The 26,920-nt window shown below is 39.9% G+C and overlaps 3 protein-coding genes across 3 annotated transcripts; 2 read left to right on the top strand and 1 right to left on the bottom strand.

The window, feature by feature from the left end:
* The first annotated feature begins 201 nt into the window (after positions 1 to 201).
* On the top strand, positions 202 to 5,469 carry prmt2 (protein arginine methyltransferase 2). Its single transcript, XM_010791884.1, is given in 9 exon segments — positions 202 to 383; positions 385 to 482; positions 2,087 to 2,248; positions 2,645 to 2,747; positions 2,750 to 2,829; positions 2,970 to 3,145; positions 3,558 to 3,619; positions 4,582 to 4,678; positions 5,247 to 5,469. Coding segments are annotated over 9 exon segments (1,065 nt in total). The 5' UTR covers positions 202 to 295; the 3' UTR covers positions 5,446 to 5,469.
* On the bottom strand, positions 4,927 to 8,073 carry LOC104963310 (zinc finger protein 239). The gene is made up of 2 exons (XM_010791883.1): positions 7,820 to 8,073; positions 4,927 to 7,460 (listed from the first exon to the last, which is right to left on the bottom strand). Exon 2 carries the CDS (start codon positions 7,424 to 7,426, stop codon positions 6,428 to 6,430), a length of 999 nt encoding a protein of 332 aa, XP_010790185.1. The 5' UTR covers positions 7,427 to 7,460; positions 7,820 to 8,073; the 3' UTR covers positions 4,927 to 6,427.
* Positions 8,074 to 12,394: 4,321 nt separating this feature from the next.
* sacs2 (sacsin molecular chaperone 2) lies at positions 12,395 to 26,258 on the top strand. The gene is made up of 6 exons (XM_010791894.1): positions 12,395 to 12,407; positions 12,911 to 13,057; positions 13,160 to 14,591; positions 14,809 to 14,897; positions 14,999 to 16,723; positions 19,730 to 26,258. The coding sequence occupies exons 1-6, from the start codon at positions 12,395 to 12,397 to the stop codon at positions 25,936 to 25,938; spliced, it is 9,615 nt and encodes a 3,204-aa protein (XP_010790196.1). The 3' UTR covers positions 25,939 to 26,258.
* The last annotated feature ends 662 nt before the right edge of the window (positions 26,259 to 26,920 follow it).

The raw sequence follows: 26,920 nt of genomic DNA on the forward strand, positions 1-26,920 counted from the left end.
AAGAGCATAGAGTGTTAGAATATAACTATTTTGTGACCAAATGAAGAAAATATTTGATGTGCATTATATGATGTTATAACCAGATCAAACACATGTCAGTATATTTTCGATTCGAGTAATGATAACAATGTGTCCGACAGCACCTGAAGGCACAGTAATTTAAACTGACGTCAAAACAGGAAGTGTTCATGCTGTTGAAGTGTTGTGATGATAATATTAACTGCTCATTTCACAAAAGTATTCAGTCTTAACTTATCGATGCACCGTGTGGCCTCGCAGCGGGGACAGTGACACGATGCTCGTGCACGCCAAGACTTCTTCAGAGTGGTGGTGGGCAGAGCTGCAGGGGATCGCAGGGTATGTCCCCGCCTGCTACCTGCGCCAGCTGCATGCTGCCTGCTGCTGAGGAAGAGGAGGAGGAGGACACCTCTCTGGAGGACCCATGGCAAGATGAGGAATACTTTGGCCGTTATGGGACCCTGGTTAGAAGCGTTCAAAGATCACACTGTTATGCATGTTATGCTATTTCAATTCAATTTAATACATCTTTATTGTGCCCGGATTACAATTATGGTACATTATAAAAACAGAGGAACATAATGTACACATGACCATAACATAAACGGGTCATTCCTAGCATTCGGTGCCATTTCAGCTAGGGTATTCAAAAATAAAGAACATAATTTTCCATGTTTTTTTTTTATTTAATCTGAATGATGGCTTGTTAAAGTATAAGAAAAATATTTTTTTTTTTTTTACCATCCCCAGTTACTGTGTGTGCACCCTGTTACTGTGACAAATAGTAACAGGGACGGTAACAGGGTGGACATTTTATGCTAAACTTGGCTATTGCTACATGTGTGATGATAATCAAGCTAGCACTTGGTGACAACAGAAACATATATTTGATAGATATATTCACCATATTTTCTAAATGTAAAACAAATGATCAGTTCCACTAAAAATGAGCATAACAGGGTGGACATTTTATGCTTTACCGCAATAGTTAAGTTCTTTAAAACATTAGAAAAACGTTGCAGGAAGAAGGAAATCACTCTGCTTCTTGAAGATTATTTCCCACTCAAAATGTATCCTTCTTGAGTCATACAAATAGTAGAATAGTAAAGGGGCGTGTCCAGAGGGATTCAAATCAGAGTAACAGGGGGGACATTCAAACAGGGGACACACACTTTATTTTCAATACAAATGAATTAATAACAACAATTTCAATTTGGTGAGGAATATTAGCAAAAGGGTCATACAATACTCACAAAAATGTAGAATTTGTTTGTATTTCTTTGATTTCTTTTTGTATATCTGTTACAGAAGTTGAGCAAACATGATTGGGGACACAGCAATTTGGCCTACTTGTGCTAAAATCAGAGTAATTATTTAGAATTTTTAATATCCTGGCTAAATAACATTGTTGTTTTATGGTAGAGGGTATAAACATTTAAAACCAAGCTTTAAAAAAATAAGCATTAGACCTTTTAAATATAAAATATATGATATAATGTGGTGGGGACCTAAATGGCACCGAATGCTAAGTCAACCACAACTGTACGGCAGCAACACATTCTATTATCGATAAGTACAAGCAAAAACAGCGTTTGCAATGTGCCATGAGTAAAATTGCATTTAGTACAAATTGCAAAAGTACCCTATAGGCCTACCTCCAACCTGAGGGCAGAAGGTGGAGAATCTGCTGCAAGATGTGAGATGGGTCAATATTTAAACATGTCATTATGGGCATATGGTGAGTTTAAGAACACATTCAGAGAGTTTCAAAAAATGAAGACATTCACAAACAATGTTGGAAGAACCCAGAATAGATATGTGAATTAGATGGAACATGCTGCTGTTCAGCTTTTGACTTACAAACCTTTGCCCATCAGATTTTCCTAAGATGAAATGCACAGAAAGTTTTATAGTGAGGACATTCTTAATAGTTCAATTTGATCCCTATACGTTGTTACTAAAATCACTTGTTACATGTTCCACATATTTAACTTGTCAAATCCACAAATCATACCACTAACTGTATTTTCTTATCACTTTTTATTTATTTTATTTTCTTATCCCACAGAGGCTTCACTCGGAGCTGCTGTCAGATAGAAGGCGCACTGAGGCGTACAGGCAGGTTATTCTCAGCAACAGCACTCCTCTGAGGAATAAGGTGGTGATGGACCTCGGCTGTGGGACTGGCATCATAAGCCTGTTCTGCGCTCAGCTGGCACGCCCCTCACAGGTAATGTAAACAGTAGTGCTAGTGGGGGGGGGTTACTTATGAAACAGACTGTGTAAAATGTCTTGAATTTTCCTTTAAGTATTAACAACTTGTTAGCTGGAAAAACAAAGGGTTTTGATAATAGACCACATTTGACACTTTAATATACATACATTTCATAATTGCATTATTGAATTTTTCCGAAAGTATATTTTAAAGCTCAAAGTATGTCTAAAATGTCAACAAAAGTACCTAAAAACAACCCATAGAAAGTTGGAAATATGAGAAATGTGGAAAGACAGAATCTCTGTATAGTGTACTATGCATTGGTGTACTTTTACTCCCATCTGCTGGACAAGGTGTATTGCTACATGGAACAAACCCCAGGGTGAGCAGTGTCTACTTTGGGATTTGTAGCTGTTTGATGTGGAGGCGAGCTCCATGGCCAAGTACACCAGACAGCTGGTGAAGCAGAACGGCTATGAGGAGGTGGTGACGGTGCTCCAGGGAGGAGCTGAGGACATCTACCAGAGCGGGTGGACATCCTGGTGTCTGAGTGGATGGGAAACTGCCTACTGGTAATAACACAACAAGGTATAATGGTAATATCTGTTCTACTTGGGCTGCTTTATTGAAGTTTTATTGAAGTTGTATTCAGATCCCATAATGCTCTTCCGCTCACAGTCCCACTAAGAGTTTAATATACCTCGTCCTGTGTTTGTTTCTCCGCCCTCTGGTCTAGTTTGAGTTCATGGTGGAGTCAGTTCTGCTGGCCAGGGACCACTGGCTTAAAGAAGGCGGCGTAATGTGGACCTCATCCGCAGCCCTCACCCTGGTGCCATGTCAGGCCAACAGCTATTACGCAGAGAAGATGGCCTTCTGGTAGCAGCCCTATGGACTGGACTGTACTCCTCTTCAGTAAGATACACTACTCAGCTGTAAAGTTTAATCGTTGAGTATAATAATCTGTGGTGCCAGATAGTGATGCTAGGGATCATGATGTGACAATCAGAATAGAAGCCACATCTATGGCAACCATCTTCAATGCAATAAAACTCAAATTAGTGTCACTTTCACTGTGAGCGGCACATTTTAATTTAAGTAAAGTGTATATCGGTCACAAAAGTACTACATTTTTTGAGAATACATTTGTTTGTATCGACTCTACATGCCACAATATTTTACTGTATGTCAAGCATATGGTGATCTGTTGATTCATTATTGTAAGCGCAGTTAACTTTAGTTCCCACCATGTACATTTCTACAATTATACACACAATTTGTACATAAAGCCCTCAATATGTACGCAGTAATTGTGTCTTCAAAATAGATCCAGTGTGACTGATCCACCAGCAGGCAGCTGGTCTCAGGCAGCAACTAACTGGCGTCTTTGTAAGTTGCCTCAAGTAGCCCGAAACATTTAAGTGGTCACTTTCCAACCACAATTAACGCTGACCTCTGATGCTAACTGGTATTTTTCCAGCATGAGAAGAAAAACAAGATAAGTTAAGCATAAGTTAATAAGTAAACTACAACTTTTGTATTACATAAGAGGATTCCTAAGATGTTTTCATTTCATTTCAAACCTTTATTTATCCAGGTGTATCCCTTGAGATCATTGATCTCTTTTTCAAGGGAGACCTCCTAGACCTGTTTTATTTTGTCTCTGTGTGTGGGTGGCTGTTTCCTGTTGTTTCAAATATGCACACGCCCCACATTTATAGTTACCATCAGGAATCGGTAGAATTCGTTTTTAAAGGATTTTACACCCTATTTGTAAACTTGCTTTGGGTTGCCAAAAGGTGTTGCTGATTTGACAATAATTGATTCCCCTTTTCTCTGAGGAAATGGCTCAAGGTTTTTAGTTCCTTCATGGGGTATGTTAGTGCAGAGCAATACTCCATGGAAAGTTACCAGAATAGTCAGGATGTGATTCAAACTGGAACATCCTCAAGCGACATCCTGGTACTAAAAAGGCCAAAATAATTTGGTGAATAAAGAATGGTGAATTGGAGTAAAGGTTTGCAATCAACACAATAAAACTGAATCGCTGAAGGGAATTATTGAGTCCAATCAGATCCGATGATCTCAAATAACATGAGATTATTTTTGTTCTGAAAGGTGTTGCAGGTGTTTTATACACTTTATTTCTCATTTAGAAGTTGCTACCAGTAGTAACTGTTGTGACATGAGCATGTTTATAATCTGTTACTGTTTACCAATGTTTGTAGACAAATGAGTACACACTTTAAATTACAATTAGTATGGTATACAGAGTCTAGTGTTGTTTACCTGTTTCTTAGTTATCTTATGACATGTGTTCAGAAATTCAATTTGTCCTTTGCCCTGTTTAGTTTCAATAGTCACCTCATCGACCCCAGCGACTGCCTCGCGGCTCCCTGTGATGCCCTGCTCCTGGACATGTACACTCTGGAGATCAAAGACCTGGAGGTGCTGGGTGTTTCTCTTTTATACAAAGAATTGCTCCACTCAAAACAGGCTGGATATGCTAACTGATAGAGCCATGTGTTTAATTTCTCAGGAAATAAAGGTGCAGTTTCATTTTGGTGTGGAAAAGTCTGATTTTCTTTCATGGATACATATTTAGCTACTACTTCTGAAATAGTGAAAACTAAAGCAAATGTATACAGACTGAAAAGTTGTGGCTCAAGCCTGTTCTATCGACACTTTTTAAAAATGATTTGAAATATTTCTCATATCTATCATGAAATTGAAAGAGACAAAGATGTGTGTATATCATGTTGTGTAGTTTTAATGTGGAGGATAGTTTATTCACTAACAGCAATGCTCCTGAGCCCTGAACAGTATTTTTAATAGCCCTTGACGCATAATTTAACTAATCAGAATTTGTCATTTGCAAAAATAAAAATACACCAAGCAATGTACACAACACCTATAGTATTTCTCTATGTGCAAATAATGTTGTTAAAATCTTAAAGTGTCACAAAAAGTCACAAACTTTAATGCATGACAGTATTAAGTTGTTTCTTTTCTTCAGGTCAACGCACTGGAAGCAGACTCTGTTCATGCTGGACCGGCCCGTCAGAATTTTGGAGGGAGACTCCATCGCTGGAACCATCGTCCTGCGCAGGAACCCCGTCTGGAGACGGCACATGACCATCACCCTGCACTGGAGTATTAACAGCAGCACGGGGGGAACGGAAAAGGGCCAGGCAAACATTTATTCTTCACTTTGAAATCTCTCTTTATTCATTAAACATGTCCATACATTGATGGTAGATTCTTTGATTCTCTTATACAACATTGTGGTTACATGTGTGACTCGTGCAAAGTGACTCATACATTAGAGTCCCCATAGTCCTATCTTGACTTTGACTTATAAATGGTGTTGTTAGAGATGTTCATTTGGGGGGTTTTTCTCTCCGTCCATAGGTTGGGAAAAATAGTTTCCCCATGTGGAGGTGACGGATTCTCTGCAAGTGTTGGAGATCTACAGGGAAAGAGTTTAAAACCTCTTGTGTTGAGTTCAGGGTCAGTAGGATATGAGCTGTGAGCTTCTGCTGATGGAATGAAGTGTGACGGTCAAAGGCCTGGGAACTACAGAACACCCATGTCAAAAGGGTAGATTAACAAAGAAGCTACATGCTACAAATGAACAGGAGCATTATTTTAACTTTATTCTATATATATATATATTAAAACCTATTTAAATATTGGGCTGAAGACAATGGTTGAAATCTGAAACAACAAACCGTTTTGAAAAGATTTGTGATCTCAGGTGCAAAAAGGAGAAGATTTTATGTTTAGGTTTACTCTTATGTGCATATTGTTTTACAATAGGCATTCAATTTACATGATTCTTACTTTAGTTCAAGTGTTTTACATGCCAAAAGGCTTGTACAGGTTCAAGAAACAGATTAACCATCATTTATAATGCTTTGAGATTAATCATTTTTGTACATTCGAAGATTAGAGTGAACATTGTATGCCACTTAAATTCTTAATTATCCTAATGAGCTAAAATAGGCATTACCATTTTTACCTAGAGATATTAAATAACATTTATTATTTTAAATAAAATGTCTGTTCAAAAAGTACACTAATGTTGATACAAATAAAATAACGTTTTGGGAATTATTGAATTTCAAATGTTGTGTTTGTCTCTTTCAGAACTTTCATGGCACATTTCTTTTTTGTCTGTGGATACAGTCTCATTGGTCATGGTTCTGTTTTACTCTTTGCTTTAGCTCTGGAGCGCGTGTTGACCTCTGAGGATAAAGGCTGAGTGGGTAAGGATTCAGGAGAAGGAGGCCTGGAGAGCGGGACAAACATGGGGGGTTTAACAACTTTGTCTTGAACCTCTGTTACCCCACTCTTAGCACGTTTCTGCCTCAAGTGTTTGTCACAGTGGTTGACAAACGTATCCAGCTTGACAAAGGTCTTGTTGCACACTTTGCAGTGATAAGGCCGCTGTCCTTTGTTGAGGCGTATGTGCAGCCTGATGTATGATGATCGTACAAAGGTGCGGCAGCAGACCCCACACTTCAGACCCTCGCTGCTACTCGGTGTCTGTGCCGGAGCTGGCGCTGGCACTGGCACTGGCACTGGTTTGACCTTTCCCAACGCTTCCTCAGCCTTGTGAGAGAGCAGGAGGGGCAGAGAGCGAAAACCGGCCCCACACTGCTCACACTTATACGGCCGCTCCCCTGTGTGTAGGCGAACATGAGCCAGGAGCCCAGCCTTCTGTGTGAACGACTTGTCACAGTAGGTGCACTTGAAGGGCTTCTCGCCTGTGTGGAGCCGCTGGTGGGTCTTCAGATGTGAGGCCCGGCCGAAGGTCTTGCCACACTCTGAGCATTTAAATGGCCGGTCCCCGCTGTGTATTATCTTGTGTGCCATCAGGTGGGAGGACTGATGGAAGTACTTGCCGCAGGTGCTACATCTGAATTTCCTCTCCTTGTTGTGGGATGCCAGGTGAAGGGTCAGGTGGGCGGAGGAGATGAATGTTTTGGAGCACAAGCTGCAGCTGTGAGGGTCCAGGCGGAGGTGGCGGTGTGGGCGCCGCCCGAGAGGGAGGCTGCTGCCTGCCTGGCAGGATGCACACTTGGAAGGAGGGGAGGAAGTGGAGGTTGTGTCAGAGTCCAGCTGTGGAAGGCTACATCGACAGTCAGAGCACTGCCCAGTCTGTTGGTCTTTAGCGCTGGTTTTATCCAACATTGTGCTATCTACAATACCACAGAGCGAGGGACATCTGAAAGGGATAAACACATTATGTTTATCGTGCTTTAAAGTGGTGTAGCTGAGGGTAGACATGCATAAAGTCTGTGTCTTATCAGCTTTATTGCCATAAAAAAATAAAAAAACATGACGATTATCATATTTTCTGTATCACTTCCCTGTTAATGACGCACGCTAGCTGACCGGATTACGAGTGTTGTTAAACTGTTCTAAAACTAATCGGCATGAAAATTGAAAACCAGAAACACCATGGATGTATAGAAATACACAAGCTTACTGAAGAACAGGCACTACAATGTAGGCCTGGCTTCGCCCTTAACAATGCGATGTTACGATGCGAATAATGGCACATAAACAAGGGATTTTACATACCGTGTTATTTCTTCTTAAGAAAACGGGCATTTGTTGAAAGAAATTATCCTTTAAGCGCAGTTAAGCACTGTAATTACGCCGTTAAATAAAGGCTGAGGGATAGCATTTTGAGCCATCCTTTTTCCTGCAAAGGGCTGTTTACCGGACACAGGGGCTGCAGCAACATCTAGCGTGCGGCGGAATAACTTGTATTGCGTCGCAGAGAAGGAGACATTAATGTAGGAGAGTCTGCACATCCCAAGTTAAAAAAATGAATTATGCCCGACAAATTATTGTTATGGTGATTCAACATTAAATCAGTGTGTGCAAAATGTACAACACCAAGTATCTGATGGGCATGTATTGTGTATTCCAAGTCAATATCAATGACGGGTAGATACTATCCTACAGTGACTTCCTCGTCCCTCAGAAAAGTTTCGTTTCATTGGGGAGTTCACAAGAAACTATCAGTGATTTGCACTGATGTTGCTGCCCTCTTAAGTTTCGATTCGTACAAAATGGCTTTTGACTTGTTTGGAAAACGAAAGACACACTGTATGTGCCGGGAAACGACGATTAGGGGTTGGACATCAGCAGCCTTTATAAATAGGAGAACTGATGAAACATAATTTATTTGACAAACTTGGCACAAGCTGAACCGAACGGACAACTCTTCAAATATGAATGAGGTAGGCCTACTGTTGTTTCCATTTAGATTTTTTAACTTTTGTGTTATTTTTATTAGCATCTGATTAAATAAAAGTATGTTTTAGGTTATACTGTTGAGGAAATCTAACAATTTTTATAGAGGACTATTTTGATACCAGTGAAATAAAAGGTTCTGATTTATAAAGATAAAAAAAAAGTAGAATGCTCATACTTCATTCACCATCCCTGTATGTATAATTAGGATTTGTTTTTTGCATTTTATTGGTTCATTTCCTGCTTTGGGGTTTGGCTTTATTCTTTGTGAGACAGCCGCCATATCCACCACAGAGATGCTGCAGGAACTCAGTTCAGAGGAGGCCCTAGTTTGATAAGCAGTTGGTATAAGCGCAGTCAAATTCAGGCCATTCATTCAGAAGCCTAACTTGAGAGTTATGCCTGATGTTGATTATCTTGAGAAATGTATGGAGTATTATCATTCTTCACTCTTTCACTCCTGCACCTGCTTGTTAGCCAGGCTGGTGTATTGTGGAGAAAATGTGTTTCATCCATGACCCTGAATCATAAACCACTGTACACTAGAAACGCTTTTAGCAACACATCTTGTAAGCCTTAACTTTACTTATGTCCAAAGTCCAGAGGCCCATGTAGGCAGTAGTTGCCTTTTATTTCTTTTTTATATTATACTGCAGCTTGACTCAGCAAAAGTAAACTGGTTAGTTGGCTAAATAAGACCGGACACCCCCCTTAAATCTAGGATTGGGTTGGTGTAGTAAAGACCTTAGGTTTTCAAGACAAGATCCATAAAACTGGTTTGTTAAAAGTCAGCTTAGTTTCACAAATTTTTCTGATAAATTAAATATTGTTAGATAACATTGACATAGCTCTCTTGTAGTGTCAGTTTCTGAAATAAAAGATCAATATGCCAATGCATCTGTAATTTGGGATATGACAGTACTTGTCTGAGCCACACCCTTAGTTTTGAAATGGACAAACAGATAAGTAAACACATGAGTAAACTATAAATACAATAAATAAATAAAATAATACATATTGAATAAAGATGTATGTATTTGTATAATGTAAAGGATCAGGGTACGCATAAATCTGCGAGAGAAGGTAAAGTTGAAAAAACAAATTATTTACAAAAAGTGTTGGCAGCTTATTCCTTAAAACAGAAGTCTCAGATTGCTGCTCAGTCTGGTTGGCGAGCAGCAACCAGATTCATTTTTTAAAATATATATATTTAAGAAGTACAATATATGACAAGGGGCCATTATACTTTTAGAATTTGTTTAGTTTTTGACTTTTATGTTATTTATGCAGTTGGTCCCCGGTCCGTAGTTTGAACATCCCTGGTCTAGGGACTCTCTTCATCTCCTAACTTTAAGATGATACAAATTAAATAAATACATAACAAAAACCTTTGGGTGATTATGTATTGCTACTAGCCAGTCCATATTTGAGTGCAGGGGAGATACAAAAAATTGCTCTACTTAAAAAAGGGGAGTTTAGGTAAAGTGGCTCATCTAAACAGCCGTTTGGTTTTACACAAATGGGAGAGTCCAATCATCCACTCCACTAAGGAAGGTGTGATTCGGCAGCTCACTCTTTTGCCAGGAGGAGGTGAGCTGAAGGAAACTGACAGGAGTTTTGTAGCGTCCCCGGCTGAATGATGGTAACTGTTTATTGGACACCCTTGCTTGTATACAATCATTACCAACGTAAGAGCTATAACATTAAAGAAAATACAATAATTATTAATTGTCTCACGGATAACATGTTTTCCATTCCTTGCATTTGTTAACCTATGAAAACTAAATAATGCAATTACCTACTGACAATAAATCATTAAACATTACCTTTTAACCCTTTTTAACTGAACTTGACCAGAATAAGCATTAATTAATTTGTAGCGTGTTATTTTAAATCACACATATGCAGTTTTAACCCATATGAACTACTGGAGTTACTCTTTATAAGCTCCGTTGTAACAAATAGCTCACTACTGCCCCCTAACTAACGAAGCGGAACACATTACACACAAAACTCTGCAAAACTACAAAATAACACCACATAATATCAATCAACATATAAAATAAAGTAATAAAAAACCTAGTGCCCTTCTCAGCCAGGTGCTAAATACCCAATGTAACTAATTATTATATGTTAATTTCTCCGTCATCTATCAGTCATTTTCATTATTCATGTGTGACAAGTGTTTACACTGCTCCGTTGACCATTAAGTTCCGGTAAAAGTCCCTTCAAAATAAGAGTCCCGATTTTATTACTACCAAAATAAAAGTGCAACACGAGAACTTTATCATAGGAAAATATTAGCATTGAAAGATAATCACTTATATAAAAAGGTAACACATTTAAAATATAGTTAGACATATTAAAGGTAATTTACAAGTTTGGTTAACATTTAACACATTTTATTACATTCCTTAGTTGAATACTCGATTCTGATTGGTCAATTCAGAAAACGTGACACGTTGTTAATCCAGAACAGACAGACCGCTGTCAAGCACTTATTGACCGTTGTTAAGGAAGCTCACATCTGCACAAACAAGTCCGTTCGATTTAACTATAGTTTGGCCGAAAAGCAAACTGCATGCCGGTCTAGATCCCTCCGCTTGGCGTCGGGCTCCTGGTCAGCCTGTCGGTGTTCTTTTCCCCATAATGACCGCGTCGCTGCACATTATCCCTTACATACCTTATACATACATACACCTTATACATTTGACAAGATTGCGTGCACTCAATCTAGCAAAAATAAAGTTTGTTCTAAAAGGTGTCTGTGCTAATTTGTGATTTAAAAAAATAACAAAACCTTCACACCTACTTTCGCTTGTGTTGTGTTACCATAACTGTTTAAAAAACAACTGAGGTGCACTAAAACAAGACACTAACATTCTACCAATGACATTGAAAACCCTAGAAGTACCTGTATGAAGCATGAAACAAAAGCAATGTGTCATTATGTATCTGCTGATTGGTGTGCAATGGGTTTGAGGTCAACACAACTCAACAGAGTTGAGATTGTAGCCTACTATAGAAAACTAAAGTATGTGCAGAGGAGCTTGTGACATTTCTAATATGTGTGCCAGCAGGTGTGGTCATCACATATGAATAAAAAGTGACGTTTTTTCCTGCAAGCTAATGCAACATTTTTTTAATCTCTTACAGAATCTTTGCCAGGAGGGATGAGTTTGAATACTAAGAAAAAAAGTCGGTGAGTTTCAACTGTCTCTTAACCCGCAGCCCAGGGAGTGCCCTGATCTGTTTTTTGGAGTGTTTTATTTATTTATTTATTTATTTAAAAGGGACAGTGCACATTAANTCCATCAGACAGAGTGCTGCTGTGCCTCCTGTCATCATGAACGGACGTCTCTTTAAAATGACCGCTCAGAGGAGAGGAGTTCTCATTTCTCTAACCGCCTGCTGCTTCCCCTCCTCTCTCCTCGGTTCCCCTCCTCGGCTCCTCCGCTCGCATCTCCTGTGGGCGGGACTAAGTCTCGAGGAGTAGGGAGTCGAGGAGGGGAGTTAGAGAAATGAGAAAGGGCCATAGTGTTGAGGCTTCTAATGAAAAGGTGTAATACTCAAATGTAAGTCCTGCTCAGCTCCCCCTTTGGAGTCTTTAAGTTATGCTTGTTTTCATGTGGGTTTCCTCCCATAGTCCAGTGTGGTTCACCAAAGAGGATGTGTGTCAAGTATCTTTTTCTCATTACCACTCAATTCCTCTTTTGCATCACACATGTTGCCACTTGTTTGTACCATTTTCAGGCGATTTGTAAACTGTTCTTGAAAAACGATGTGATTTTGGATATTTGTGGAGTTAGGTGGTCTGCGAGTGTTTTTTTATTGGTTAAGTGGTCCTTGGTATGAAAAAGTTTGAGAAACACTGCTGTAGATTATGCCAACGGCATGCGTTGCCATGGCAATGCCTTCTGACCTGACTGTGGTCATGTAACTCACCGACCTCATCCCAAATGTGAACAATTCTACATTTCGCTATCCAGATAATACTCTACATTTTACAATCGTCTAATTACACACACATTTACAAAATCATAAATTGATAAGAATTGCACACGAATGAACATCCAAATATAAACATTTCTCAGACCGTTACAGGCAGTTTCTGCATTTTATGTTACCTGTAATATATACAGTAAACAGTAGTCACCACATTAAACTAAACACCACAACATTACTATATTACTGAAATCAATCAAAGGTTCTCAATTTGACATTGAGGGCACTGTAAAAGCAGAAACACATGTTTACACCCTGAGCCTTTCCTATATTTCTAGCCCATTTAATATATGCATGGATAGCATCCAAAACAAGCAATTATAGAGACCGAAGAAAATTAAAGAACATGCACAAATGCTCTGATCCAATGTTTAAAATCTCATTTGTTTGTGTTTTTCTTCAAAGGTCCTGCTCTCTATGCATACAACAATGCAGCCTTCACTGATGAGGACTGGGAGGGAATTCAGATGGCAGGGAGGAGTGTGAAGCGCAATGACCCAAACAAAGTTGGGAGGTTTGGAATCGGCTTCAACTCTGTTTACCACATAACAGGTAAAACTACAGAAAGATACAGATTGTCTCAGTTTAAGTTTTAGTTCTTTGAGAAAATGCAGAGTTACTAAATATGACAATGTTGATCCACTTTCTTCACAGATGTGCCCAGTATATTCAGTTCAAATCACCTCGGCATGATGGACCCCCAGGAAAAAATATTTGGACAAAGAAATAGCGGTTTTTTGTGGTCTTTGGATGATGCAGAACACCAGGAAGCTCTAATAGAGATGCATGACCAGTTCCAACCTTTTCGAGATATAGTTTCGCTTGTTGGCAGAAAAGAATGGTCAACAGTAATCAACGAGGATCAACACTTTGACGGGACAATTTTCAGGTTCCCTTTGCGCAAAGAGGCATCAGATATTTCAGATAATCTCTATGACTCTGACAGGGTGGTTGAGCTTTTTGATAGCTTCATTGCGGATGCAGATTTAAGTCTCCTGTTCCTGAAAAATGTGACCTCTGTTTCCTTGATACATATCAACATCTATGGCACCGTTAAAACCAGGCTTGAAGTGAAATCCTCAATCTCCACAGATGTCGTTCTGGAGTCAGAAGACGATTCAATCATTGAGAGTTCAACAAGATTCAAAGTAATAACCCTCAACTCAGAAGACCACAAAGAAACAAAATGGCTTTTAACAACATGTACCATGAAAGAAGGAAATGTAGAACATCTTGATTCACTTGCGAAAAAGTTGAGCTTTTTCCCTCAAGTTGACTTGGCATTCCCTTGTGGTGAGAAGAGAGACAGTAGTGAGAGCAGATTGAGCTGCTTTCTCCCCCTACCAAACAATGAATCCAATAAAACCGGACTCCCAGTTTATATCAACGCGTGCTTTGGCCTCACAGACAACAGAAGAGAGATCAAGTGGCAAGAGGAAGACCAGCAACATGACGAACATGCGGTGTGGAATGAATTGCTGATGAAGGAGGTGCTACCACAGGCATACATCATGATCATTCAAGATGCTATCAACCTTGCACAACAAGATAATCTGCCTGTCTCTTCAGTGTACGATCTGTGGCCAGATATTGCCCAGATAAAGCACAAACGCAAATGGTATGCCGTTGCTCTGGATGTTCTTGATCACTTATTCAGGCAGAAGGTTGCTGTCCTCTCTCTTGCCAAAGATGAAAGAAAGTTTATCACTCCATCAGAAGCTGTGTTCCCCTGTAATGGTCCAACAAGCAGTGACATATTGGCGGCAATTAAAAGGACTTTGGTTTCCTGTGGAGAAAATCTTGTCACCTTACCAGGCAGTGTTGCAAGTGCTATAAATGAGGCCTATCCACACCTAGACACCCTAAAACACGTGACTCCAGCTTTCATAAGGGGCTCGCTCCGCAGGATTGACGTGCACACTATCTCTAAACATGACAAACTCTGCCTTTTGGAGTTCATTCTAAGTGATGAAAAATACAGAGAACTGGAAGGTCTTCAGCTGCTTCCGCTCAACGATGGCTCCTTCAGATCGTTCACAGACAAAGAGGAGGACACTGCTTTGATTGACAGCAATGAATTTCCAAGGTAGGTTTATTTTATTTTTAGATGTTTTTTCTCTTTTATTTACTACTACATCTATACTAAGTTTAAATGTTGCCCAAATCCAATCTACAGTACAGATTGGTAAAAACAATACAATTGTATTTATTGGAAAATATATTGAAGGCTTCTCAACTTAAATGATATACAAACGTCTTTGTTTTTGTTACATGCCTATTCAACAAATGTATCCTTTGTCCAGAGTCTTGCTACCATTCTGCAAACACCTCTTCATCCCCGATGATCTCCGTCCAGCCTGCAGTGCCCACCTGAAAAAACTGGCAAGAGAAAGTAAGAGAAATCATTTTATAGTATAGCGATTTAAAAATGCATAACATCTGTCATATGTATGTATTCACTCACTAATGAATGTATTTTAACCAATTTTCCAGATATTTTCAAGGTCATCAACATTGATGAAAAACGGGTGGCTGAATATACAAAGAGGTTTTTGCCACAGGACTGGAAGCAGATGAGCAAGGGGCATGTTACCTGGGATGTCAGCAACAATCAACATCCACCTTTAGAGTGGCTCCAAGAGTTCTGGACATTTCTCAACACTCACTTCAAAGAGTTAAGTAATTTCATTGGATTGCCATTGATACCAGTCAGTCCCCTGTCAGTCAGTCAGCCAGTATCACTAGCTACACTAGAGCAGAAGACAACCTTAATTTTTCAGAAAAGAAAGCAGGTGAACTTGCCAGAAAAAATAACTGAGTTGGTGAACAAACTTGGTGGCACAGCGGTAAGAGAAAACGACTGGCTCAAACACGAAGACCTTGACTCATATGTGCTGTGCCCATCTCCAATGAGTGTCATGAAAGTATTGGTGAACCTAGATTCTCAGAATCTCATCAGAGATCTAAAAAATTCCTCTCACGGAGCACGAGAAGAACTGAAAGATTATCTCTCTCGTCTTGATTGTCTCTCAGTCACTGAGAAAGATTTACTCTCAAAGTTGCCTCTGTTTCAAACCATGAATGGATCATGTGTTGCAGCTCAATCAAAACAGGCTGTGTTTCTGATGTCTGGTCTAAAAGTACCAACAGATTTCCCTATGCCTGATTCAGTTGTGCGGTGTGCAACAGAGGCTGATCGCAGACTGTTACAGCTGCTCAAAGTTAAACTTTTGAACACTGCTGAAGCAGCTCATCTCCTTATTGACTGTATTGAGAGCAGGGCTTGCAGAAGAGAAGACACTGAGAAAATCATGACTTGGATTTTACAGAATGGAGCTATCCTTTTCTCTCAAAATCAGACCTTGAAACAAAGATGTAAGGATTTGAGCTTCATTGAAGTGAATGGAGAACTGAAAAAACCCTCAGCCTTTTTTGATCCAAGAATTAAAACCTTTAAAGTCATTTTCGAGTCAGATTTCTTCCCTCCACCTCTTTACACCGGCACATCGCAGATGCTTCAAAGCCTAACGGATCTTGGCTTACTAAACAAAGAAGTAGATGTGTCACCGGAGCACTTCTTGCATGCTGCAACACTGATTGACAAAGCGCATGTTGACTCTCATACTGAGGCTCTTAATAGAGCTCAGGTGCTCTTGAAGATGCTGGATACTAATGATCTGTTTAAATTTTCCCCTGAGCAGCCTCATTGCATCAACATGCTAAAATGGATCCCATGTACTAAGCCTGGTAATGATAAAACGTACGGCAATGACACATCTCAGAGAAGTTGTTTCTTCTGCCCTGATGAAACAAGACATTCTGATTATGAGGACATTGTTGAGCATGTAATGCCTCTGGGTACTTTCAGTGACAGAGTTAGCAGCCAACTTGGTCTCAAACGCCTACCCCCACCTGAAAAAGTGATAGAGAATTTGTCTGCTCTGACATCAAAAGCACAGAAAATGACTGATCCTAACACAAATGTGGATTTTAAAAGAAAGCTGCATAGCATTTACAAACACATGCAAGACCACATAACTGAATTTTCACGGAAGATGAAAAAGGATACACACTGGCTGTGGAGCAACGACCAGTTTGTATCACCACAGGATCTGGTTCTAGACTACCCACGAAATCTTGATCTGAGTTCTTATATTAGGAAGGTTCCAAATGAATTTTTGCCATACAAGAATTTGCTTCAGGAGTTTGGACTAAAAACATTGCTTTCAGATCAAGAAATTGTTGGCATTCTACATTCTATCCAGAAAACCATTGAAGAAACCCAACAGCCTTTTGCAAGTTCCTCTGAGGTAAAAGTGTCAATAGAGATTCTTAAGTGGCTGTGGAAAGAGAAGAAGACGGTTCAGGATGATACCCCAGTGCCAGTTCTCATTCAGGGTGAACAACATACCCTTAAACCACTGTCAACAGCAGTCTTCTGTGATGTGAGCAAAAGTGGGTTGAAAGAGATCAAGTACAGCCAGGAGGAAGTTCATGTTGTACATGAAGATATCACAAAAGCAGCTGCTGAATGGTTTAACATCAGATTTCTTAGTACCTACATTCTCGATCCAGAGTTAGTGGGAATAGAACAGTTTGGACAATCTGAACCGATAACGACGAGGATTAAGAACATCCTTAAGGAGTATGATGAAGAAAGAGACATCTTCAAAGAGATCATTCAAAATGCAGAGGATGCTGGGGCAGAAGCCTGCAAGTTCATGGTGGATTTACGAGTGCACAAAGACTCCCCTGAAAGTCTCATTGACCCTGACATGGCCCTTTGTCAGGGACCTTGCCTTTGGGCATTTAATAATGAGCAATTCACAGCTGAGGATTGGAAGAATATTGTCAGAGTTGGCTCTGCGTCAAAAGAAAACAAAGTGGAAAAAATTGGAAAGTTTGGACTTGGATTTAATACTGTGTATCATGTAACAGATGTTCCTTCTATCCTGAGTGGCAACAGTCTTCTCATACTTGATCCAAATGTAACCCACCTCACGAAACACATCAAACATAAAACAAATCCTGGACTCAAGCTGGATCTCTCAAAGAAACACCTTTTCCATTGCTTTCCTGGTCAGTTTGCACCATATGAACGCATCTTTGATTGCAATTTCAGAAGCCAAAGTCCCCCTGAACCATATCCAGGTACTCTGATCAAACTACCTTTTCGAACTGAAGAAGAGGCTATCATGTCAGAAATAAGTGAAAAAGTGTTTAACAAACAACAAATCATCACTTTTCAACAGCACTTTACAAACAATTCACAAACGCACCTGCTTTTTTTGAAGAACATCAATATGTTATCTTTACAAAGTATCTCAAACAATGCATCAACCCCGCCAAGAGATAACGAAATAGAAACAGTCTTCAATGTCTCCAAAACCACTGAGAGTACAATCAGGATTCCTGATGAATCAAGCGTGTCCAAGCAGCAGCAAGCTGAGAAAGTATTAATGAAACTTGATGGGAAATGTAAAGAGGTCATTCACTGCTGCACAGTCAACATTGTCCAAATAACTAGTCAGCAATCTGGTGAAACTGAAGTCCAGTCCTGGCTCCTTTACAACTGCTTTGGGACACATAAGTCCTTGCAAATGGCCCTTCAAGAAAACAAGCAAGCCAAGTTCTCTTTGCCGATCGGGGGGATTGCTGTGCCTTTGCAAAAGAATCCAGCAACTGGGAAGCTGGCCCCACTACAAACAGATCTTGTAGGACAGGCATTTTGCTTCCTTCCTCTGTCCATTCACACTGGTCTTCCAGTCAATGTAAATGGAACATTTGCTGTGACAAGCAACCGCAAAGGTCTGTGGGAGAGTGGTGTGAAACATGAGTGGAACAAAGCCCTTCTTGAGGATCCTGTAGTGACAGCATATATTTCTGCACTTTTGGCACTAAAGAAAATGTCTGAAAACAAGCAACTGGAAACATATTGTTATCATACCTTTTGGCCTGACAGAGAGAAAGTGAGTGACACTTTCAAGCCCTTGGTTGATGCATTGTACTCCGCCATAGCTCAGCATACCATTGGCCCAGAGCTCTTTAGTGATGGAGAACATTGGTGCTCAATGAACAGTGCCATATTTCTACACAAGAGTATCGAAGAGGATAAAGACATCAGTGAACTTGCAGTGCAAGTGTGCAAGACACATGTCAAAGCACCCAACCATGTTGTTTCTCTTCCACTGTGGTTGAGAAATAGCTTCAAACGGTCTGGCCTAGAGGAGGCCTTGCTGAATAGAACATGGAACTGGGACACGTTTTACCAAGAGGCTGTGTTCAACAACCTTGACACCATGGACCCTAAGAGTAGAGATACTCTTGTGCTGCATGCGATCGACCTTAATATCAAAGAACTTGACGAACTTCTGGTCTGCTATCCATGCATCCCCACAACAGGCGGACAGCTCCAGCATATCAGGAAACTTGTGAATCCATCGGGCAAAGTGGCCTGTCTCTTTGAACCAGAAGACGGACGCTTACTCTGTGGTACCAAAAATGACTTTTGCTCCCCCAAAAGGATTAAACGCTTGTTGGAACTTGGAATGGCAAATGATCATCTCCCATTGGAAGAAATCACAGAGAAAGCACGCACAATTCCCCAGACCTGGAGCTTTGACAAAAAGAAAGCATGTGGTCATTTAAATTGCCTGCTTGAACTTATGAAGAATCACATGAGTGATGAAGGCTCTGTCCACTGGGAAACACTGAGGATGACTGAATTTCTCCCAGCATTTTCCCCTGGTGATACAAAAATGGAAAGAAATGTCACATTTAGAAGGCCAACGGATATTTTTGGTGAAACACACTCCCCACTTGTTAACATGACACAACACGTGCTGGATCATACCAATCTGGAAATATGCAACACTGATCCACTCCTGCAAGTTTTGGGAGTTCAAGTCAATCCAGGGCCTGACGAAGTGCTCCAACAACTGAAAGAAGCATGTGAGCAATCTCAATCTATTGATACATCCATGCTTCACAAAATAGCAAGTGAATGCTATAAGTTTCTTGATCAGTGGCTCAGTGGTTTTGGGGATACCACTTTTGTTTCAGAGAGGGCAAATTCATTCCCGTTCATTCTTGTTGGCAGTACATTTATAAATGTAAAATGTGTTGCGGAAAGTGAGCAATTTGAAGCAAAACCCTATCTCTATGTACTTCCAACTGCCTTTAGGGGTTTTGGGAGGCTCTGGGAAAATGTAGGAGTTGAAAAATCATTTACAACAAGTCAGCGTCTAACTGTGCTGCAGGAAATACACTCTGAACATGGCAACAAGACCCTGCCAAAGAAAGACCTTTTGATTTGTCTCACAATTCTCAGAGGAATATATGAGACCAAAGATAAAACAACCAACTGTCTGATACCCAATGTACATGATGTTCTACAACCTGCAGGTGAGATGTTTTTCAATGACAGCCCATGGATGGCAGTTGATCCAGGTGTGACATTATGTCACAAGGACATCCAACGTGCTATGGCTTGTCACTTTGGAATCAAAACTACAAGGCATCATACCCTGCAAAACTATACAGTTGAGAACATTTCACCATTTGCTTTTCATTTTGAACAGCAGGAACAACTAACTGTTCGAATTAAAAACATAATTTCAGCATATCCATCAAAGAAAGATATCCTTAAAGAGCTCATCCAAAATGCTGATGATGCAGAGGCAACTGAAATTCACTTTGTTTGGGACAAACGACAGCATGGCACAGAAAAAACATTTGGAAAGAAATGGAACAAACTGCAGGGTCCAGCACTGTGTGTTTTCAACAACAAAGTGTTTTCTGATGATGACCTGAAGGGCATTCAACAGCTGGGAGAAGGAGGAAAGCGCAACTCTCCAGGGAAGACAGGGAAATACGGAGTAGGATTCAACTCTGTTTACCATCTGACTGACTGCCCCTCCATCCTCACTGGAGATGAACTACTCTGCATTTCTGATCCCAATCAAAAATTCATTGATAGTCATTCAGACAAACCACCAGCTGGAACTGGCTATAAACTAGCTGACACTTTTAAGAACATGTACATGGATGTCTACAAATCCTTTCTTCCAGACAAATTTCCCCTTAAAGATGGCACCATGTTCAGATTACCCTTAAGAATCGGTACCATGGCAAACAGCTCTAAAATATCACAGCAGGGAGTCACAGACCATGACATGAACGAACTTTGCTCTGCACTCTCTGAAGATCCTGAAGGACTGATTCTGTTTCTGAAAAACATCTGCAAAATAGAGGTCCATGAAATCAATGAACATTCAGGGAATCTCAAAACAATCTTTATGGTTGAAAAATGCCTACCACAGGAAAGCAGAGTAAGTAAAGATGCTTTTGTTAAGCTTCAACAAAATGCGCTGCAATCTGACAAACCAATCACGCCAGACAAGGCTATATACGGTGCACACATTTCAACCTCCGATAAAAGACTAAGTAAATGGATCATTGCAGAACAATTTGGGACATTCAAAAACAGTGGCAAAGGAGACCTAACACTTCCAAAAAAACTTCCTCAAGCAGCAATAGCGGCACGTGTGAGCTCAAAGTTATCTGTTAAAGCCCCACCTAGCAACATCTGTTTTATTGGACAAGCCTTTTGTTCACTTCCTTTGCCAGGAACAACTGGACTGCCAGTGCATGTCAATGCAAACTTTGAGGTAGATTCTGCCAGGAGAGGCCTTTGGAAAGAAGATGGGCAAAGTCTCAAATCTAACTGGAATGAATCTTTGAAACAGAATGTCATTGCTCCACTTTATGCTGATCTCCTTCAGTACATCTGCCACCACTTTGCAAAAAAGAATATCACTCGTGCAAGTCTTGAGTCATTCTACGTGGGCTTTTGGCCAAACGTGTCCGAACATGTTGGCCAGGATTGGCATGAAATGATACATGAGGTTTACAGATCAATCAAAGAAAAAGGTCTTGATCTGATTCCAGTTTTGAGGAGTTCAAAATGCAATATTGCAGGCAGAGAATTGAAGACATATTCTTTTGACTGGTGTAATGTCAGAGAAAAGGAAAACGCTAAGGCACCTTATCTCACACACTGGGAAAAAGACAGGATAATGCCAATATTGGAAGATCTTGGAATGACATTGGTACCTTCTTTCATGCAAAATGTTTGGAAAAGTTTCAGATCTGCAGGCATCGCCGTAAGAGATGTGAATCCTTCAAGTGTGCAGACTTTCCTCAGAGAAATAACCGTCAATGACCCAACCGAAACAGAAGAGGATTTACCCCTGCCCATAACTGCCACCTTGATCAGAGATGGAAAAAGATGTTCTGAGCTCTTGAGTTTCTGCTTAAAAGACTTTAAAAAGACAGCAAAAGACAACTCCATTACACTCAATGGACTTCCACTTCTTCTCACAAGTGATAAAGTTTTGAGAGTGTTTGACTCCAAATCTCCCAAGCTGATATCGAGTTATGAGAGTCTGTTCTTTGCCTACAAGGAACAATTTGCAGACTTTCAGACAAACGGAGAGAACATTAATGCTCTACAAACTTTAAACCTTGTCAAAAGATTGACAGTTCCCTGTGCAACTAAATATCTGAAGCCGTTAATTCAGCAACTTCTTCAGAGCTGTGAAGTTGATCCACAAAGTGGTCTTCATGTCCCACATGAGACAATGTTGAAGTGGTTGAAATTACTTTGGAATTTCTTAACAAGTGAAATTAAACCTGCAACATCTAATGGTGATGAAGAAAGCCTGACATTAAGTGATGTCAGGCAGCTCTTCAGCGACTGCTGCATTTTACCTGTTGTGTGTCCAAGGTTGAACAACAAACACTTCCTGAAAACAATGAAAGACATGCCGAATGTGCTTAAGAGCACCTCTGGAGAGGACATATCAGGCATCCTTTTTAAACTTGGTTTTATGAAGCTTGAAGGTATATTCTTCTTTGAGATACCTGTAGAACAACGTTTACTTCTATACTCTGAACTTATGGATGTGAATGATAAAAGCTCTGTGTTGGAGCAGCTCTACAACATAAACCACTCAGAGTTTTCCAAGCTTTCAATTGAGGAGTTGAAAGAGCTTCAGTGTGTCCTGCAGTCTGGAGTATCCAAGTCCAAAGACAAACAAGAATATCAAAGAAAGCTCAAATCTTTGCCAATATTTGAAACAATACATGGTGAACGAGTAAGGATTGATGGACCTAAAGAGGTATTTATCCTCAACAGCACATATTCAGAGACATTTCCGGATTTGTTCTCCCTATCTGACAGCAACAGCCTTTTTCTCCAAAACAGTACTGCAAACATCAGTCTAGCAGAAACATTGAAGATCCAAACCATGAATGATTTGAAATATTTCATGAAGTTTATTCTGCCTGTTGTACACACACTCAATGGGACGCAGAAGCTTCACTGTCTCAAACTCTTACTGACACCACAATTCATTCATTGTGAGTGTAGGGACACAATCATCTCCTCAATGAAGACAGTGAAATTGATTGCCAATTATCAAGGCACATTGGAGAAAGCATCATACTTCTTTGATGAGAGTGTTGAGCTGTACAAAAAAATGTTGCCCAAAGAGAGGTTTGTGCCTGAGAGATTTTGGACTGTCTTGTGTGAAAGGCTTCCTCTACCAGACCCAAAGAAGTTACTGAGAGACCTTGGAATGAAGCATGTTGTGTCAAAAGATGACATAATTAACTTTGCACACCAGTTAGAATCAAAAGCCAAAGGAAATGGTGACCTTAAAGATTTGGAACCAAAGTCATCCTTAATATTCAAAGCCGCCTTGAATATAAAGATTAAAGACAAGCACGAAAAGGAAATGTTTCTGGAGGAAATGGCTGACATCAAGTTCATTTTTCCTGTGAAAATTCAAAAAGAACTGCAAAATTACCACCAACCATTTGTGGCTGAGAGAACTGCTGTTAAAATCAGGGGGTCTTTGATAGACAGTGAAGCCCAGCATCAAGAACTGGTTTGGTCCTCAATGCCAATTATACATCTACCTTTTTATAAGTCAAAGGAAGTCGTGGAAAAGATGAATAAAGCTGGAGCTCATGAACAACCACCGCCAAACTATGTCATCAGTAACATGAGGAACATCTGTCAGTCGCCCTGTAAAGATCAAAAGTTGATCAAAACCCGTGCTAAGGTTTTTCGAAGTGCATATGCATACCTGCAAGTAAACACGTTTGAAGTCCAAACATTGGCTGGTCTTCCTGTGGTTTTGGTTGAAAAAGACATAGAACTTGCAAAGCCTGATGATACTTCTTTTTCACTCCCGTACGAGCGCGAGTTCAGACCGTATTTGTACAAAGTTTCTCCCAACGATGTCATGTTTTCAAAGTTCTTCAAGCAAATTGGTGTTAAGGACACACCTACAGCAGTGCAGTATTGTAATGTTCTGGGGGCTGTTTATGCTGATTCCTGCGAGAAACCCCATCTCAACCCAAACCAACTGAAAACTGTGAAACGTGCTGTTGAGCAGTTTTTCCTGTTAATCAAAACTCAAGGAAACCAGTCCCTTGTTGATGATTCAATGACTTTTTATCTTCCAGCAGTAGATGGTAAAGTATACCCATCCTGCAAACTCTACTACAATGATACAGTGTTTGAGAGCAAAAGGTTGGAAAAAGCGCTTGACAATAAGTTTCTGTTACTTGAGAAACTTAGTGAGTGTCACTTAGGCGATGACATGTATGAGCATCACCGATTGCTGCGATTACTGCCTCAAACTTTTAAGCCGAATATGCTGTCTCAATTCACTGAAGAGAAAGTAGTGGAATCAGACATGCAGCGTTGTGAACTTGGTGCTGACTGTGAATTTAGTGGATTGTTTGACAGACATTTGTCCTCAGAAGCATTTATACATGGACTAATTTGTCTTATCAGAGACCAGTCCAAGGGGGAAATAACACAAGAAGATGCTACTGAGATGTGCAAGAAGACTTTTGGCAGCATTCAGATTGTCTGCTGCAAAAGTCTAAAAACTGAGCTTTGGGTGAATAAACAGCCACTACACCAGACTGCCTCTCAAACCGATGTTTTTGTCAAACAAGAGCAACAAGGTTGCATATTTTACTTGAAACACAACAACGACATAATTCATAAGGTGATAAGTGACATCAATATGACATTGACAATGGAGATTAATGTTCTTTTAGGTAACATATTTGGATCGAAACACCTAATGGTCCTCGTACACCTTCTCACGTGTGACAATATGCAAGATGTTCTGAAAACTCTTGCTAAGAATGGGATCCTGGACAGTGCTGAAACTCAAAGCATTTTCCACAATCAACCAGCCCCTGGAACAGAAATCCCACTGGAATGGCATGATTCCTTAGACATGAACATCCTCAATAACTTTGAAGAGGGTGAATATGTTGGCTACAGCACCAACAACAAGTATATCTATGCAGTTATTGTTGAAGAACTGCCTGGGCAGTCGGGACCATATTCACACAGATACAAAATAGAAATTGGAGAAGATGAGCCCATTGAAGTCAGTTGTCTGGACCTGTATCAGTTTAAACGACAAAAGAAACCAGAACCTAAAGGAAGTTCTGCTGCTTCTACATCTGCTGATACTTCTTGTACGGACATGGTCCCACTAGAAGGAGCTGTGCCACATTCTTCCAAACCATCAACTACAAGTTCCTCTTCTACGAGATCCTCACCAGCCTCTCTTGAAGAAGCTAAAATGGAAATTGACAAATGTTTAAAAGAGATTTGGACTCTTCCTGAGGAGGAAAAGCATAAAGCCATCAAACGACTTTACCTTAGATGGCATCCTGACAAAAACCTTGACTGCATAGATCTTGCCACTGAGGCATTCAAATACCTGCATAATCAAATTGCTGAGCTCAGCAAAGGGAAGGGCAAAGGCCAAAATACAGGCTCATCTTATTCAAGCGGAAGATCAGACTTCAGGAACTTCTATGATGAATGGAATCAGGAGGCCAGGCATCACAGAAATGCTAGAGACAGATTCTCCAGAAGCAACCGTTCCTACAATTTTTGGGAACATAATAAAAATGTCCCAAGGCCAAACAAAGAAGAGGCCCAACGCTGGAGAAGACAAGCTCGCTGTGATCTCGACGCAGCCTACAAAGATGTTAGTGGGGCGAGCACAGAGTGGTGTCTGTTCAAAGTCCATCAAGCAGTGGAAAAGTCTCTCACAGCTGCAAAGTATAATAGAGATGGTCAGCATCCCACCAGCAGCTCCATTTTATCCCTTGCCGCACAAGTTTCCCTCTACAACCTCAAACTGAGAGTTCTTCCTCAAATAGTGAGGAATCTGAAGGCGTTGGGAGTGGACGACAAAAAGACTCAGTATCCAAACTGCCATCCATTTCCCCATATTCCAAATGAGCAGTTCAAACCAGAGAATGAGTTGTTGGCACTGGAGAGCGCATCTGAGCTTCTGAGTTTAGTCGAGGAATATTTAAATTAGGGATTCAAGACAAACTGACACGTCGTGTTGGTAGGGACAATTTAGGTTTGTTTGACATGTAAAATGGCATTAGCCATATTCTTATATTAAAACATTACTCTGAAGAAAATAATAGTACCATTTGTTGAAAAGAACATATATCAGTCAAAAGGCTGACATAAAATATGTGTGTAATGTAGGGACTTTCTGAAGCCAATGAAAGGCCATTGTAATGTAAATATGATATTTTGAGTATTGTTGAAGAGTTTTGACTACTCACTCAGGACCCATAGGCCCTCTATTATTTTGTTATGGAAATTAAACCAAGGAAGTTATATTTATACAAAGTTGTCGTTTATGACCACTCACTTGGGATCACTTTAAACTCTGTATTACTTTTACTTTTTTTATTATTGTTCTACAAATGGACAACTACTCAAAGTGAGGACCAATTTATTGTCTGTATGACTTTTTATGAAAATATCAAGATTTTCTTTGAAATGTTGTAAACGGTTAAAACTCACTGAGGTCCAATATAAAATCTGTATGACTTTTCTTTTTACTTTATTATCATTTATACCTATCCATTAGGTCCAATATAATCTCTGTTTTACTTATATATTATTACTTTATTTTAAATACTTTCTAAAAATGCAATCATAATTTTTTTTTCTTCAGCATTGTTATAAACATTTACAATTTCTAACTGTGACAACCAATATAATATATGTATGACTGTTGTAAAAATATCAATATATTTTTTGCATGTTGTTAACCTTTACATTGAGGACCAAAATCATCGTTGTATGACTTTTTCCTCACAGTTTTCTAAACACTGAGTTTCACTGAGTTATCAATAAGTCAAAGAAACAATGGCATAACTAGAAATATATGAATTATTGAATGTGATGTTCTGTTATCATTTATTACTACTTACTCAGGGTCAATATAATCCCTGTTCCACTTTTTTTGGAAAGTACAAATGCCACATAATTGAGTTTCT

The sequence above is a fragment of the Notothenia coriiceps genome, unplaced genomic scaffold, assembly GCF_000735185.1.
Source record: "Notothenia coriiceps isolate Sejong01 unplaced genomic scaffold, NC01 NC01_scaffold00035949, whole genome shotgun sequence".
NCBI classification, from domain to species: domain Eukaryota; kingdom Metazoa; phylum Chordata; class Actinopteri; order Perciformes; family Nototheniidae; genus Notothenia; species Notothenia coriiceps.

Excerpts from the sequence above, each read along its gene's own strand:
- LOC104963310 (XM_010791883.1), bottom strand. The coding sequence starts at position 7,426 with ATGTTGGATAAAACCAGCGCTAAAGACCAACAGACTGGGCAGTGCTCT.
- sacs2 (XM_010791894.1), top strand. Across the intron at positions 14,898-14,998 it reads GAAAAAACTGGCAAGAGAAA|ATATTTTCAAGGTCATCAAC; the intron begins GTAAGAGAAATC and ends CCAATTTTCCAG. Across the intron at positions 16,724-19,729 it reads TCAGGAGTTTGGACTAAAAA|CATTTACAACAAGTCAGCGT; the intron begins CATTGCTTTCAG and ends GAGTTGAAAAAT.